The following is a 16894-nucleotide window of genomic DNA, read 5'->3' on the forward strand; positions in this document are numbered from 1 at the left end:
CATTAAACTGTGATGTGGGTCTGAATTGATTTGGAAAGTGACCCATCCTTATTTCTTAACTCCAATGACACAGTTCAGGACCCTGCAGCTCATGATACCCACGTGGGACTGGAACGAGTGACAGACACCGAAATACAAGCTTTTTCCTCAGTAATGCTTGATAACAATCAGAACAAATTGGACCTATCAGAGCACTGCTCCTGCTCTGGTGCTCTGCCTGTGATTTTCTAGATTGTGGATCTAAACTGCAGTGAGTTTTCACAACACTGAAAAACAGTAAACTAATTATTACTATGGCAAATCAGCTTCATAATCAGTCTTTGTTTTAAATCCATTTCCCAATTTCCTAGAATACCCAAACATTTCACATTAGTAGTTTTCAGTTACAGCTGATTGATTTAGTCAAAAGCAGGGCTGGTATTTTGTTTACTGAACACAAGTGAACTCACTTATACACCTCAGAATTGGTTCATGCAGTTTATCTACAACATTTTTATCAGTGCAGTGGCTGCCGCGACCAATTGAAGTGTGTCTGCTGCCGCAGCCCTGCATGGCCACTTCTGATCAGATTGTTTTCAGTGGAAATCCTGGTGACAGACGTACCAAGATGAGGTGCTCCAACCTGTATTTGTGGCACTCATGCAGCAGTACTCCACCCTGCGGCTGTTTCAGGGCGACAATGCGACAATGCCCACCCCCACACTGCTAGAGCAGCGCAGGCCTTTCTGGATAAGAAGCACATCCGGACACTTCCTTAGCCAGCATTTAGTCCTGATATGTCTCCTATTGAACAAACCTGGCACATGCTGAGTCAACGTGTTCATCAGAGACAGCCACAGCCACTGACCACTGCACAGCTGCAGGAAGGGAGAGCAATTCCTCAACAACAGATTCGGACACTTGTATTATCCGTTCTCAGATGGGTGACTGCTTGTATCATTTCAAATGTCTTCTGCGTGCATATATATAAAATATGTAGATAGATAGATAGATAGATAGATAGATAGATAGATAGATAGATAGATAGATAGATAGATAGATAGATAGATAGATAGATAGATAGATAGATAGATAGATAGATAGATAGATAGATAGATAGATAGATAGATATCTAATAAGACAAAATCTATTTGAAAACCCAAACTTATGTTTTGTTTTTGGATGAGTATATGTGAGAGAAGGCAGACTGACTTTACAATTATACAACTGACGCATCATGTTTGTCATTTAGTTTCAATTTTCTAAACAGAATGCAAAAATACAGCCAAGGTGTTTAGTAACCAACCCCTCCAAAATTGTGGGTACTGTTCTTCCTCATCAGTATTTCATAATGGCCATGGCATAACCGCCTCCCAGTTTTACTGGTCAGACTGAAGAGTCATTAAAAATTACAACACAACAGCCACTAACTTTGCTCATTATGGTTTGGCTTCGCTCGTCTGTGCTGGGAAAATGTAAATCCATTATGGAGGCAGATGTGGCGATGAGAGATTGTGAGGAGTCGTCAGTGGGCATAGACTGAAATGATGAAGAGTGACAGATGACTGACAAGCCCTTTACTTATTTAAAACATTTACATGAACACATCCTGCTGAACTGCGCAAGGTTTTTCTACTGTTATAGAAATATCCAAGAATACTTTATATATCCATCAACTGATCCTAAAGAAACAAACAGGTCATGCATTTGCTTATCGTGTCTAGTTTCTTTTAAAAAAGTAAAATAAACCAGCACTGTTGTCATCATTTAAACTTCTCCTAGTTTTGCTGACTTGTCTGGCTCCAGATTCCCATTGGATGCTTTCCAGACAAAACTTCGGTCTGTGAGATTCAAGCTTTTTTTTCTAAATCCCCCAAGATAAAGCAACTACAGCACTCTCCACTTCAGAGAAGGGAATTCCAACTGATCAGCACTTAAAACCAATAATTTACCAACAGCAGCCAAGCTGTTACCGTGCTTACTTAGAAATTTTAAGGTGTCCAAGGCAACTGTGCTAAAGCGGTGACGTATCAGTCTCTAAAAGTTGCAGATCTGCTGCACACACAAGCTCTCGGTTATTGCGTACACACACAGGCAGGCACTAATAGAGGCTTTGCAGACTACTGACCGGCAGCTAAGTTGTGTTTATCTGTTTAATTTAGATAAATTGGAAGGCTGAAACATTAAAACCTTGTTTATTTGCTGTCTTCCTGTTCCGATGGTTCCAGCTTCCTCCCCAGAAGACCCAGTCAGATATAAAAGTTAACTTACACACACATCAGACGCACACGCCCTGAAGCACTTGGATTTAGAGTATTTGTGCAGACAGTTAATTGAGAGCTTCTCCCATGCACACCGGCAATTAAAATCCCCCTCATGCACATGTTCATGCACATATATAAACCAATCGGCCACTGAAAGATGAAGCGAATAACATGGATTATCTGTTACAATGACAACAGATATAATATGCAGCAACTGAATGATTGATCCCCGTGTTATTATTGCTTCCTTTTATCGAGTGACAAAGTGTGTCTAGAGAAGAGGTTGTGGTGGGTGGTTGGGTCAAACACACAGCTTTCACACAGGAGACTGTGATCACTAATTAGATATCCATGTTTACTTATTACTTTAGAGTTAATTGATTGAGTTTTTACTTCTTTGAGGTCAGGCTTAGACACCTTCTCAAATCCAAGAATAACTGTTTAACTTTTTCACAGCATTAATCATATCAGTATAATTAATCATGGTAAAAGGTCCTGAAGCAGTGACGCTCCTGGGGCAACATTAAAATGTAAGGTTGTGGTAACAATGATATCAGATTGCGTGTGTTGGACGCAGGAATAACTGTGAGTGCTTTACTTTCTTGCCAGGATTTCACTATGGTCATGGCATAAGCACATCTTAATTTTATGCTGAAGTTAATGGCAGAGGAGGTTTGGAACGGTGCAGTTACAGAGTCAGCAGAGCGTTGGCAATTTTGATCTGTTAGGAAAAGGTGTCAGCATTGGTTTTTTTATCCTTTAGCCTTCATTTATCCGATAGTGTTGGAGGAAGGATGCTGTGCATTCCTCTGCGTGAATAGGAAAGTATTAACACAACAGGAGAGAAGGTAAAACATAACAGCCAAAATGTAAGGCCGTCCTTGCAAAACATTGTTTTCTACTTCATCACATGCATGACAAATTAGTCTTGTACACCGTCTGAGTTCAGAAGCATTACGACTACATGATCAGTTGTAAACCTGTGATCAGTATGTCATAGCACTGAGCGTATTACTGATGATAATGGTGGAAGGTAGGCCACAAATATGCTCTCAAATGTGCTATTTGGGAGTCAATCAACAGAACTTCTTACTCCATGATAATAATCAGTAATATGATCACATGATTGTCATAATCTATCAGGAAATAAGTGGCCTTTTGCATGTCTAACAAGGTGATTTTTAATTTTGTGCACGCAAAATGTATCAACAATGAGAATCTTTTGTTATTAACTTCACTAAACAGTTTGAATTTGTTATTTTTCAGTACATTAGGAGCAAGAATTTGGTACAATTATAAGTAGTGCGCATGAAGGTCATCGCTGTGAAAAGGGAAAAGTGCCCATAAAACAACAAATGTGACACTGACCACTGAGTGATCACTGTGTGTAAGTTTGATTAAAATCTGGCCAATACTGCAGGAGGAGCTGCATTTCTTGTGAACTGTAGCTGGACAGAGGGACAGGTGGTTGTCTTGGCATTGCATGAACTCATAGCCCCCTTCAGCCAGATCAGATAAAACTGTACACATGTGCACACAAATCGTTTTCTTACTGGGCAGCTCCAGTTTGATGCAGTTGTTGTTATCTCTCCCCACGGGACATTTGTAGACGTCTCCGGTTCTTTTACTCGGCTGTCCTGACAGCGGAGATCCAATCAGAACCCTGAAAAAATAAGGACGAGATGGGAATGGTTACATGGAAAGCCATCCAACATCCACACTACTTGCTTTACAATTGTGATAACAACCGCAATTCAGATGTTATTGCAGCGATTAGAAGCAGTGACTCTGAGATCCACTTCTGAGGTCCACAGCTATTTAGACATGGTTTAATTATACTTGTATAGCAATTGAACGTAAACCATGGTTCACACTGCCTAGTAAAGATGTTATAGTTTATTGTGATTGGCTTGCGAGTTTGTGGCTGCAGTTTTATTATATAATCACTCTGACACAATAACAAAGAAATAGCTGGAAATAAAAAACAACAGTTAATCTCATTTAGCTCTCACCAACACCACATAGTAATGGAAGATAACTCCCAGCTGCTTTTATAGCACTTCAGTGTTACGTTTAATGTGCTGGACAAGTTCAATATGTGTCTTGTGTGGGTTTTATTACACTGTGTCTCTCCATCAGTGCATTGATGCTAAAAAAAAAGTTTGGTCATCTGCCTTCCTCTAAACGCTCAAGCTTATTAACATTCCTGACTCTAATGGACCCTGTGTCATTTGAAGCAAGACGCAGAGAGGAACAACAACACACCCGACACACTTTCTGCTGCCAGCTGCCTGTGAGAAACATTGTAATTATTTACAGCATTGAACGAGCACTCTTTTCACTCAGAAATGAAAAAATAAACACTTCATAATTACTTCATTAATGATAAGTTAAGTGTTCTTCCTGCTCGTGTCACTGCAAAAAAAGAGCAGCTTTAACAAGGGAATGATTGACAACCACTTAAATATTTCAACAGCGGTTCAAAGCACTGGTATGCAACTTTGTCCAAATATTCATGCTGCACACAGGATGAATAACTTTCCCGATCCAATGGATTTTCAAAACTGTTCTTAACATGAAAACCAGGCTTGTACAGGCTGTTGTTATTACATAAAGTTAAGTTTTAAAGGCACAGCCGTGTGAATAACTGTATGTAAAATGTGTGCTGGTGTCATCAACTCTAGATGACTCAGAACTTTCTCCAACAGGGTGTATTTGAAGTCAAACCATGGTCTTTTTCCCCCACAGTAACCGAGTCATTTTGGCTGACGTAACCAAAGTAGAAAAGTGAAAATAAGCAGCTGCGAGAGGGAAAATTGAAACGGTGTCCAGATTCCACTGTTTAGCTGAACGGCAATGAAATGGGTCGTTTTCAGATTGAATGAACAAAGATTGATCCTATCATACTATTTGTTTGTTGGGATTTGCATCTACTTCAAAAACAGCTCAACAGCTATGTTTTTGTGACAAGGAAAAAAAAACACCTGTTATTAAAATTCTCATTGGTTTGTTGTCAGTATGATAAAAGGGTAAAAATGGCAGTATGGTAACAGGTTGCACAGTAAATGTGAATATGTTAAGATGCTGAATATAGAATTAAACAACTGAAAATGAAGCTGCTAGCTCGGCTTACAACTCTGAATCCTGGTTTATTTGATAATTACTCTTTTTCACTAAGTAGTTTTTCCCGAAAGAAAAAGGTCAGGGATGCAAGTGGCAGGAAATGAGCTTCCTCCAAAGCATGTCTGGGATCTGCTTTGGAGATAGAGCAACAAGCTCAAAGAGCTGCTAAACCTCCACAACAAAATGAGAAAGCTGTGGCAGTTTTGACATCTAATTAGGCTGGCACCTGGAAATCTTGTAGGTGAGATGTTTGGGACGTGTCCCATCAGGAGGAGACTGCTGGAAAACACAGAGCAAGCGAGGAAAATTATGTCTCTCAGCTGGGAGCGCCCCCAGATAAGCTGGAGGACATCGCTAGGGAGAGGAATATCCGGGCACCTCTGTTACCTTCTGCCCCCACAAACCATAATTCATCATTGGATGAATAATATATGGATATTTTTCAGCAAAAAATAGGTTACAAGTTCTTAAACCTTAAAACTCTTTAAATGTTGAATTTCTACAATAATAACAAATCATTTTCACATGATTTAAAAAATGAAAACATTGCACTTTTCTGAAACCTTTCCCAGCAATGTTGTGGAGAGCAGACAAATCTTGGGGTTAGCCAAGGTTACAAGAGGCTCCAGCGAAAAGCTGAACCGCCTGTGCCACATGTAACAGCTTTTCTCTCCCCACCCTCGCTGACGGTTAAGGCATCTGTAACTAATCAGTCACCTCCCACTTACAGCAACCTGCGTGTTACATCACCATGTGATTGCTATATTTTCTCATTAAAATATTTTCCCAAGCGTAACACTGAGAGCTACAGGTCGTCTCTAATTTTTCCCCACTAAACCTCTGTAAATCATTCAGCCTCGGTCATGTCCTCCCTCCGCTCGCAGCGTGCTTTGCCCTCATCACTAGTGTGAAACAGAACAAAATCAAGCTTTTTGGATGATATGTAGCACACATGTTTGACTGCACTGAGGAGTTTCAGTTGCAAATGGCTCCACTGATTAGCAGTAAGTGAATTACTACAAGTGATCTCATATGATCTCGATAAGTTAACTAGTACAAAGCGCCATCAGGTATAGCCATGCAGGAAAGGATCAGCGATTATAGTGCAACAGGTCTGACTTTAGAGTAACTAAAGGAGTTTGCAGAAAGCAGAAGAGATAAAAGATTTTAAAAACATGTTTCCATGTTTATTTTAGCAAGAAGCCACGGATGCTTGGTTTCATTGTATTAACAGGCTGGGTATGTGAATACTCTGGCGGGCAGTTTAAGGTTAACAGCTAGTAGTAAAAACAAGGACCTTCATTACAGCCGCAGCTGGTGTGCTCGCCCCAGCTTAATTTTACAAGCGAATCAGTGTTTTTTTCCTTTTTTTATTATTTTCTGGAGTAGAATTTAACCGAATGAACACTTGTCTTGATACGTGTGCACATTTTTGGCCAGAATTCTCTTAAACAAAAATATTTATTGGGAAAAAAAGACACATTTAAAAAATGTATTATACCTCTATTACTTGTCTGTTATATAACATTAGGGATGCTCGTGGCAATTCATTTCTTAATCAGCTAAACAGGTCAGTTAAGAAATAGTCAAATATTAAGTTAAATTTGAAAACGGTTTAAAAAAAAATATCCCCATTCCAAAAGGTCACATGACAATCTCATTGGCTCACGGAGTTGTGATGTCACTACACTTTGATCCTTTGAAGTTTGACCTTAAATAGGGGTGAGAAACAGCAATTTGTAGTTCGTGTCTTCGCAGCATTTGTGTTTGCAGCTTTCACACGTTCACCACAGAAACTTTTGGAAACCTTTTCAGAGTTGTCGTGTACAACTTTCAACATGTATCCTACAAGACACCAACCAAGGCAAAAAGATTACGCCGCTTCTCCTTCCTGTCGTGGCCGGCCAAATGACCTCTTAGCCGTCCAAAGGGCATTACATGACAGTAGGAAGGAAAACTACCACCTCCAGAATAAAATTCAACAGATTGAAGACGAGAAACTTCAACTGGAGGAGAAGTGTAGACAGATGGAAGCGCAAAATAAGAACCTTGAAGAAAGACAACAACGCCAGCCCGACATAAATATTATTAATGAGGGCTGGGGAATCAAGTTTGGACAAGCCCGAGACCAGATTGTCTTCCTAATTAAGGAAAACAAGCAAAAGAGCGTGGAACTAAAGGAGATGTCCAACCAGCTTAAAGACAGCAAAGCTACTGTTGAGAAGACAGAATGGGATCTCCAATATATGGACCAAAGGAATCGGCTGCTCCAAAAAAACTTTGATGAAGCTGTGAAAAAAAATAAAGAAATCCTCCAACAGAAGGAAGAACAGGAGAAAAAGCAAAGAGACATGGAGCACAAACTCAAAGTCACGGAGGAAAAATACACAATGCTGAAAGTAAAGTTGGATGATACACTGCGCCAAAATAAAGACCTTCTTCAAGAGAAAGAAAGATTGAAAGAAGAGAAGTGTATTGTCGAAGACTTTGAGGGTAAAAACCTAAAACTGCAACAGTTTTGTAGTGAACTGAAGGACAAAACAAGTCAACTAGAAAGGGAAAAAGAAAAACTGGACAAACAATGCTCGCACATGCAGAAAAGGATGGAGCAAATGGCAAGAAACAACTCTGAGCTCACTAAGGGGATATTGTTGGAATACAACAACTTGAAGCGCAAACACACTGAAATGCAGGCGCAAAAGCAAGAACAAGACAAAATACATGACGACCTGCAGCGTACGCTCCAAGATATCCACAGAAGAAATGAGGAGCTACAAGACATGTACAAAGAAGTACAACAGAGAAACGCAGACATGCACAAGGACAAGATAATGCAGGAGGAAACATCCAAAGAGCTCAGGGAAAAGCTTGAAGAAAAACGAGCAACACTGGAAGAGGTGGAGAAAACATGCAAGAAGCTTGAGAAACAAAACGTAGAAACCATCGATGAGTTGAGAACCCTCATCCTGGAAAAAAAAGCTCTTGTAGAAAAGTGCATGAAAAAGAAGAACAAACGCTTCCGCTGGCCCTGGAGGAGGAACTCTACTGCTTCCTCACCTGGTGTAGCCTCGTCTTGCTCCACCTCTGTTCACCTCCCCAACCAGTCCCGGCAGTTGACTGCCCCCTCCTGAGCCTGGTTCTGCCGGAGGTTTCTGCCCGTTTAAAGGCAGTTTTTCCTCCCCACTGTCGCCTAGTGCGTGCTCAGAGGGGATTGTTGGGGTTTTCTCTCCTCTACCTTGTTTCATTATTTACTTGTTAACGTTTTGTTCTTACTTCATTTTACCTTGTTTCATTATTTACTTGTTAACGTTTTGTTCTTACTTCATTTTACCTTGTTTCATTATTTACTTGTTAACGTTTTGTTCTTACTTCATTTTACCTTGTTTCATTATTTACTTGTTAACGTTTTGTTCTTACTTCATTTTACCTTGTTTCATTATTTTCTTGTTTAACGTTTTGTTCTTACTTCATTTTACCTTGTTTCATTATTTACTTGTTAACGTTTTGTTCTTACTTCATTTTACCTTGTTTCATTATTTACTTGTTAACGTTTTGTTCTTACTTCATTTTACCTTGTTTCATTATTTACTTGTTAACGTTTTGTTCTTACTTCATTTTACCTTGTTTCATTATTTACTTGTTAACGTTTTGTTCTTACTTCATTTTACCTTGTTTCATTATTTACTTGTTAACGTTTTGTTCTTACTTCATTTTACCTTGTTTCATTATTTACTTGTTAACGTTTTGTTCTTACTTCATTTTACCTTGTTTCATTATTTACTTGTTAACGTTTTGTTCTTACTTCATTTTACCTTGTTTCATTATTTACTTGTTTAACTTTTTCTTTTTCAACTTATTTATAAAACAATAAACCAATTGAATTTATCCTTTGAGTAGTTTTCATCTAATCTTTTCATCTATAACTTTTTCAAACATTCATATCTGTCGTTTATCTTCTTCTTGAAACCTCATAAATGGTGAAGGAAAAATCCTGGAACATGGTTCCAGGAAAAAGATAATTTAAAAAGGATAATTTAAATATGATTAATCTGTTTGGAAATCTGCAGGTAAACTGTCTGTCTGAGAAATTGATCAAATTAGAAGAGAGGTCAGCTGGATATTTAGATGTCACTCCTCTTATGCAAATTAATCAAATTCCTAAAGTGTAGTATTGCTGATTTTGAATAAGACCTTGAAGGACAGAAGACACATTTTCCTGGTAAAATGATGGCTGTAAAATTGGTGAAAGGGAGCCGACCAACTGGTCTGCTTCTCCCACCCAGTTTGTCATGGTCCATGGGTCTTTGATCCAAGGTTTTGAGTCTTTGAGTTGAGGATTCATTCTAGTTTTGAATTTTAGGTTCTTTGGATTAGGTTTCTGTCGTGTTAATGTTTTGTTTTCTATTCACAAGGTTGTTTTTAATACATCTTGTTAATTTTCTGATGCTTTGTATAAGTTCTTTATGGTTTACTTTCTAGCCTTGTTTGTGCCTTCAGTTTCTGTTCACTTTAGTGATGTATTTAGTGAGTCTCCCTTTGTGTTTCTGTTCTGGCCCTCCTTCTGTCTCGTCTGTTTGTCTTTATCTTTCAATGTTTCTTCATCTCTGTCTCAATGTCTCACGTTCAGTCTGTCTTCTTGTCTGTTTTCTTTACTTACTTCCTGTCTTTAATTTGAAACATTCAGTTTCCCTTCATGTCTTGCGCAGCTTTTCTTCCTGTCCTGGGCCCTCACTGGTTCCCTGATTGTCTTCATTTCCTCTATCCTCATTACCTCTTGTGTATGTACTTTCTCAGTCCTTCTTTGTCATTTGTCGTGTTGTCCATGACCATATCTGTGTGCCATGTAGCTCTGATTTCCATGTGCTGTCTGAATAAGTAATCCTAGTGTTTCTTGGATACTTGTATTCCCTGGCTGTTCTGAGAACTTTGCTATTTTAATTTAATTAGCATTAAATACACACCGTATGTTCGACTTTTGTCTTCTGAGTATTGCATTTAGATATGCAACCTCTTAGACATAGTGATCCATAAGACTGTTGGTTAATTAGTCCAACACTCTAATAAGGGAATTTGTGATAAACCAAAACGGTATGAAAACAGTCATCTCACCACCAAAGCTATCAATTTGATGTGGGAAAATTCTCTTTACGACAAAAGACGTGGGACAAGATATGGCAACTAGATAAGCAGGAATGGATGCAATTTACTGAATGTATTCATACAATGACACTAAGTGTGGTGTGAAGTTACTGCATGAGATGAGCTTTTTCTTTCTGTTTATTTAACCTTATGCTGCTGCAGACCTGTACCACATGTAAAGTGTTGCAAAAATGTTCCAGATAAGACGCCTCGTGTGACTTTTAGGTAAAATATTAACACATGAAGTCATCTTTATTTTTACAACAAGGTTCGCGCTGGAACGGTCTTGTCTTTCAGCGAGCATCTGTGTGTAACCCACATAAAATGAGGGTACCACTTTAATGAGTGATAAATATGAGGAGAGATGGACAGCCTGCCCAACCAATCGAAATGCACAGGTCCCAGTATGCTTTGACCAATGGGAAAGCAGCCTGCCGCTGTATGTCTCACCCACCTACACTGTGTTCGGTGCTATGTGTGGAGGTAGTTGCGTGCTAGCAGGAGAAAAGAGAGACTGAGGTTTTTGAGTTAGAAAGAGTATTAGATAAAAGTTTGTAACCAACTGTGCTGCACATAAGTTTGCTGGTTATCAGCTACCTTTCATGTTAAAAGTAGCCAAAGTGAGTAAACAGGCGAATGCTGCAGTTTTCTGGCGACTTTATAAAGTACCGCGTGGAGCTAAACTGTTAGCCTTTGTTAGCTCTGGTTGTTATCAACTGCCTGAAAGTTCATCTCAATCTGCTTCCAGAAGTAAGGTAACACTTGAAGCGCGACAAATGTTTATTTTCTTTCACGTTGTATTACTGTCATTAAAGAGAAAAAAAAACATGTCCTGTTACGTTATTTAGAGCCCCGCATTTTCTGACCGAGAGACACCATACCATTGTCTTCGGCGTGTGTGTGTGCTTTTTTTGTGTGTGTGTGCTGAATTGTTCCTGAGGTGGATCCTCAGGAACAATTCCCAGCCTTCCCACCTGGACTTAAAGCAGGGGTGGGCAATTCCAGGCCTCGAGGGCCGGTGTCCTGCGGGTTTTAGATCTCACCTTGGATCAACACACCTGAATCACATGATTAGTTCGTTACCAGGCCTCTGGAGAACTTCAGGACATGTTGAGGAGCTAATTTAGCCATTTAAATCAGCTGTGTTGGTTCAAGGACACATCTAAAACCTGCAGGGACACCGGCCCTCGAGGCCTGGAGTTGCCCACCCCTGACTTAGAGAGACTGAGATTCGCTTCTTTTCCACTTGATGATCTGCTGCACCTTGCAGTGTGTATCACTCACACTTTAACACAGCTGGTTATTCATAAGACCACTGACTGACATTCTCTCATCCCTATTTTCTTTCACACCCTGGGAAAGAAAATAGGAGTGGACATTTTTTATTTGGGACTTTAAATAATAAGCTGTTGTGTAGAACATTTTCCACATGTGAAAAGAGTGTGAGATTTTCATTTGAATGTACATTGGATTTGTGTAATCTGTTTGTATAAAAGTTAAGGAGTCAGGTTACTAGGGTGCACCCGAGCATTGAAAACCAAAAGGGACACTTGGCCAAGTCATTGTCTTAGTATGTGTTTTACTTTTCTTTCATTTTTTGTAAGTTTCTTTTCTACAATTGTAAAGTGCCTTTAACCTGTGCTTGTCAACCTTATGGTTTATTTCACTAAAGTCGGTTGGTTCTTTTGAGTTACATTCTTGTCTCAGTGTCTCATTTAAACACACCTCTGTGCTCCTATAGTCGAACCTATTGGCCCATTTATATATTATTTTCAGCAATTCCCCTTACTGTGTTACATGTGAGATGCAGGGATCACATACATCCGGCCTCCTGATGACTTTAGCCCCTAAAAAACGCGCTGCTGATGACACTCACCATTTTCCCTCGCTGTTCTCAAACTGCTGGACAGTGTAGCCGAACATGTCTTCCAGCGGTCCAGAGAAGGACAAACTGTTCTTCTGGTCCACGTTGAAGGAGAACACGCAGGTCAGCAGCACTGCAAAGATAAAAGTACAGTAAAGGTTACGCATGATAAGACTCGAGAGTGGCGCCGCTTTACTTCCTGTTTGAGTCTGCTGTGCTGCTCTTCAGAGTGGATTTACATAAACTGATGGGCAAATACTGAAACAAAAGATGTGCGTATGCAGTTATTTCTAAGTGCAGAAGCCATAAACACTCAGTAAATATTTCTGAAACCCTCAAGATGCCTCTTGGAAATGGAAAAAAAAAGAGATCTACTAAAATACTTTGTAAATGTAATAAATAAAAGTTAGCATTTAGGTATTTTAGTTACAGCAAATATAAATAATTCTATTTATGTCAATATTATTTACGGGTGCATGAAAATGATGTACCCAGATGAGGGCCGAACTTTGTGAACCACAGACACGCACACAGACACACACAGTCATTCTGGAAGAGGAATTTCGAACATCAATGTGAGCCATTTTGGTCAGGGTTCAATCTGACCTCCAGGACAATGGCTTCTTCTCTGCACTCTGCCCAGTCTGGGTCTGTCTGTCACTGAGATGAGTATATCACAGAGCCTCTATATAAATCCATCCATGTCTCATTGTGCCTGCACCACAATGACACTCTTTATATCTACTGTGCCAGGAAATTCCTTCAATATAATTTATTCAATTCCCGGACCTTTGAGGGAGTGTAGAGGAGTAGAAGAACAGTGGGATTAAAAACAGAATGTGCAAAGGCAGACCGCATACATAGACACACAAGGATAAAGCAGCTATTTATCCTTTGATGGTAATGCTTTGTAGCTAATGTGTCTGAGAACTACATTAAAAGGTCTAGACTGAAGTAATTTTACATCTTTTAGCAACACCCAAGAATTGATTATGTTTGTTGGTTTATCCACCAGATATTTCAGTGTGGTCCACACAGCAACATCCCAGACAGATTGCTTTGATATTTAGAAGAGACATTCACGAGCTCCAGAAAATGAATGAATGTTCTTACTCAGTCAAAACATCCCTGAATCTACACAATTTATTCTTCTGATTAAAAGCATAAAATGATTACAGTAGCATCTAAAAGAGAGCCCTGTGAAAGTACACCCCGTGATTTAGCAGCTTATATGATTTTATCAGGACCTTTCCGTGGTTGTGGATGAATTTTGACTCTTCTTTACAGCGCTGCTTCAGTTTAGTGACGTTTGCAGGCATTCGTTTATGCACAACTATCTTAAGGTCCCACCACGGCATTTCAGTCAGGTTGAAGTCTGGACTTAGACTGAACCACTGCAACATCTTCACTCTTTTCTTTTTCAGTCATTCTGCTGTAAGTCTTCTGCTGTGGATGTTATCATTTTCCCGTGGCATGACCCAGTTTTGGTCAAGCTTTATCTGTCGGACAGATGTCCTCATTGTTGACTCTAGAATACTTTGCTGTTCAGAGAAGATCATGGTTGACTCAAAGACTGCAAGGTTCCCGTCCTATGGCCACAAAACAAGCACAAATCATCACCCCTCCACCACCGTGCCTCACAGTCGGTTTGTGCTGCTATGCTGAGTTTGGTTTTTGCATTGTGCATTATGGACAAAAATCTTCACTTTGGTCTTGTCTGTCCAAAGGATATTGTTCCAGAGGTCTTATTCTTTGTTCAGATGTAACTCTACTGCCATGTTCTTTTTAGAGAGACAGAAGCTAAAGTTTTTCACACATATAGGTTTGGCCTTTTTCCCCCTTAAAAATAACCACCTTCATTTAGAAACTACATTTTGTGTTTACTTGTGTTATCTTTGTCTAATATTTAAATTTATTTGATGATCTGACAAAAATGGGAAATCAGGAAGGGAGCAAACACTTTTTCACACCAGTGTAAAGACAATTTGGAGTATCTGATATATACTAAATAATTCTGCATACAGTTGGGTCAAAGTAACTACAGAGCCCACTTCAAGAGACCATTTAATTCGACTGTAAAGAGTTTTTATATACTGCACTAGGAAGCTGACTTATTTTGGGAGCCAGCGTCTAGTGGTCACTCAAGGAACTTTTGTTTTTCTTCAGCACTGGCTTAATATTTCAACCGAGGTTGTCTCTTGGCTCCATACATTCAAATGTGCTTACTGGCTTACTAAAATCACAAACTGCTGAAAATGTGGAGTGGTCTCCTGTGCATATTAACAACACAAGAAAGCCACAGAGAGCAATACATGCAGGGATTAGCATATGTAAGCATCCCTCTCTGTAAACAGAGCAGTTGTAAAACTGCTAGTCACGTTTAAATGTCGATCATTTAGATTTCATATAAGATTTCACTTTTTAAATTTCCAGAGACCACGAAGGAGGCCTGCTGAGTCATATACAGGAACCCCAGATGAGAAGTATTATCCCCTCTGTTTCTCCCTCAGTCATTTCTGCACTTCCTCTGTGACCCCCTTTCCATCTCTCAGAGAAGCTCAATTTCCTTTTCCTATTAACCTGATTATACACATCTCCACAAATCCAAAGGTACACACGCACACACGGACACACAGCTAATTTAGCTGATTTAAGATGGCTTCAGGCCAACCAGGCCTTTTCATTCATCACAGACTGAGCTCAAGTACAGTTCAGAGTCAAACCGGCCTGAGTTGTAAATCACTTAGGAACATCATTTGTCCACTGGCAGGCACATACTTTGTGTATACCAATCTCATTTCGCTGTATTGGGTGTCTCCTGGCTCTACTCTCTTCAAATCAGAACCAGTGAAGTTATATAACTGTCTATTTTTGTGAGATGGGCTAACATCTGCCCTGGAAAACCAATAAGCAGTCTTGTCCCTCTGTGGATGGAAATGGCCACATGAGTGTCTGAGGTACTGGCATATATACCCATATGGAAAAGAAATAGTAAAAACATATATGATTTACTCATGAAAGTGGCCACTTTCTCATTACTTTCATATATTTTTTTAGTAAGTATACAAAACATACAAGTTTCATTGTATAATTTTTCAAGGGATCTTATATGTGTTTTCACTCTTGTATGCTTTTCATACAAGTTTCATACAAGACAGATAAAAACTTTATAAGATTTAAATATATCTTTTCCATATGGGTATATTTGTCCATCACTGCTGGAAGGTTCATTATGTACTCAGTCACACATGAGTGTGTATAGCACATCAGTTCATCCTGACTGAAATATCTCAACAACTCCTCAATGGACTCCCATGAAATTTTGTGCAGACACTCATGGTCCCCAGGGGAAATAAAATACTTGCTAAGGTCAAGCTGTGACTTTTCTTTAAGAATGAAACTGATCATTGTGGTTTAAGTGAAATGTGTCAAAAATTACTCATTTAGACCCCCTTCAGGATGAAATGTTCTGACTGCAAAAAAGGACAGAATTAAGCAAGATGTAGGTTTGAGTTGTAAAAGTAAAGCCAATGCAGAAGTGCACTGACTCTTCTTTCCTTTTCATGGGATTATGGGTGACTCAGGTTGCAAACTGACTTCTGGATGTAGGTCTATAAGTCTATGGGAAAATGGCCCTTGGCTTCCTTGCTTTTTGACCTCAGTAAACACTTTCTTGATTACTTTATGACACCAGTTGCTATTTTCAAGTCATACTGAATAAAACATGAAGTTCATTTTGTAAGTTATGGTCATTATCCAGAAAAGGGAATTATCGAGGGTTGAATGACTTGTCAGTCGCTAGCCAATAAGCAAGCAGTGTCACTGTCAAACTCAACTTTACCTCATTAGATATGGTTTCAAAAAACGTTGAAATGCCAGAAACAGTAAGCTTAACAAACTTTGCTTGAGCCTTTCTCCAACAGTAACTGACATATATATACAGTATATACAACTAGCAGAACATCTTTACAGCGTACATGGTAGGAAACACAGGCTTAGCTTCCTGGTACATTTAAAGGGAAAGAAAAATAAAGCCACTACAGATGTGTCTTTAACCTGTATTCTTTTCTGAAGGCCACCATATGGTGACAGCAAAAAGCAAAACCATCTTTTAAATAGTTTATAGGTTGGCTTAAAAAATGTTAACAAGCTAATTTCTCCTTGGCATTTTTGTACAACTTACCAGTTTCAAGGCAGTAACATTTAAAGTGGCCACTTGTGATGGATGCTTGCTTTTACATCTTGCTGAACATTCAACCCCTTCAAAAGAGCAGTCAGTTGGGCATTACTTTCTGGCAAGTACATTCATTTTAAGTCTATTTGTCACTGGCTAAATTTAGCATCCCATTAAGTATCACAAGAGAACAATGGAAGCACCTTGCTAATTAAGCTAGCTAGCCAACTAGCTACTTTTGGTCTTCCATCCAACCTTTCGTCCATTTTCTGTCATTTAACATGGTCCAGGCCTAATGTACAAACAAATATATGATGTGATAGTGGTTACAAACACAAACATCTTTTACTG

At 39.2% G+C, this 16894-nt stretch overlaps 1 protein-coding gene across 1 annotated transcript in view; it reads right to left on the reverse strand.

Moving 5' to 3' along the window:
- itga1 (integrin, alpha 1) overlaps window positions 1-16894 on the reverse strand; it is a 60693-nt gene that overhangs the window by 21946 nt on the left and 21853 nt on the right. Inside the window, exons 2-3 of the mRNA XM_080864631.1 lie at window positions 12382-12502; window positions 3797-3906 (exon numbers count right to left, since the gene is read on the reverse strand). Of these exons, the coding sequence (XP_080720757.1) occupies window positions 3797-3906; window positions 12382-12502 (231 nt within the window). The remainder of the gene's footprint in view (window positions 1-3796; window positions 3907-12381; window positions 12503-16894) is intronic.

Source organism: Rhamphochromis sp. 'chilingali' (assembly GCF_963969265.1).
Source record: "Rhamphochromis sp. 'chilingali' genome assembly, chromosome: 2".
NCBI lineage: Eukaryota > Metazoa > Chordata > Actinopteri > Cichliformes > Cichlidae > Rhamphochromis > Rhamphochromis sp. 'chilingali'.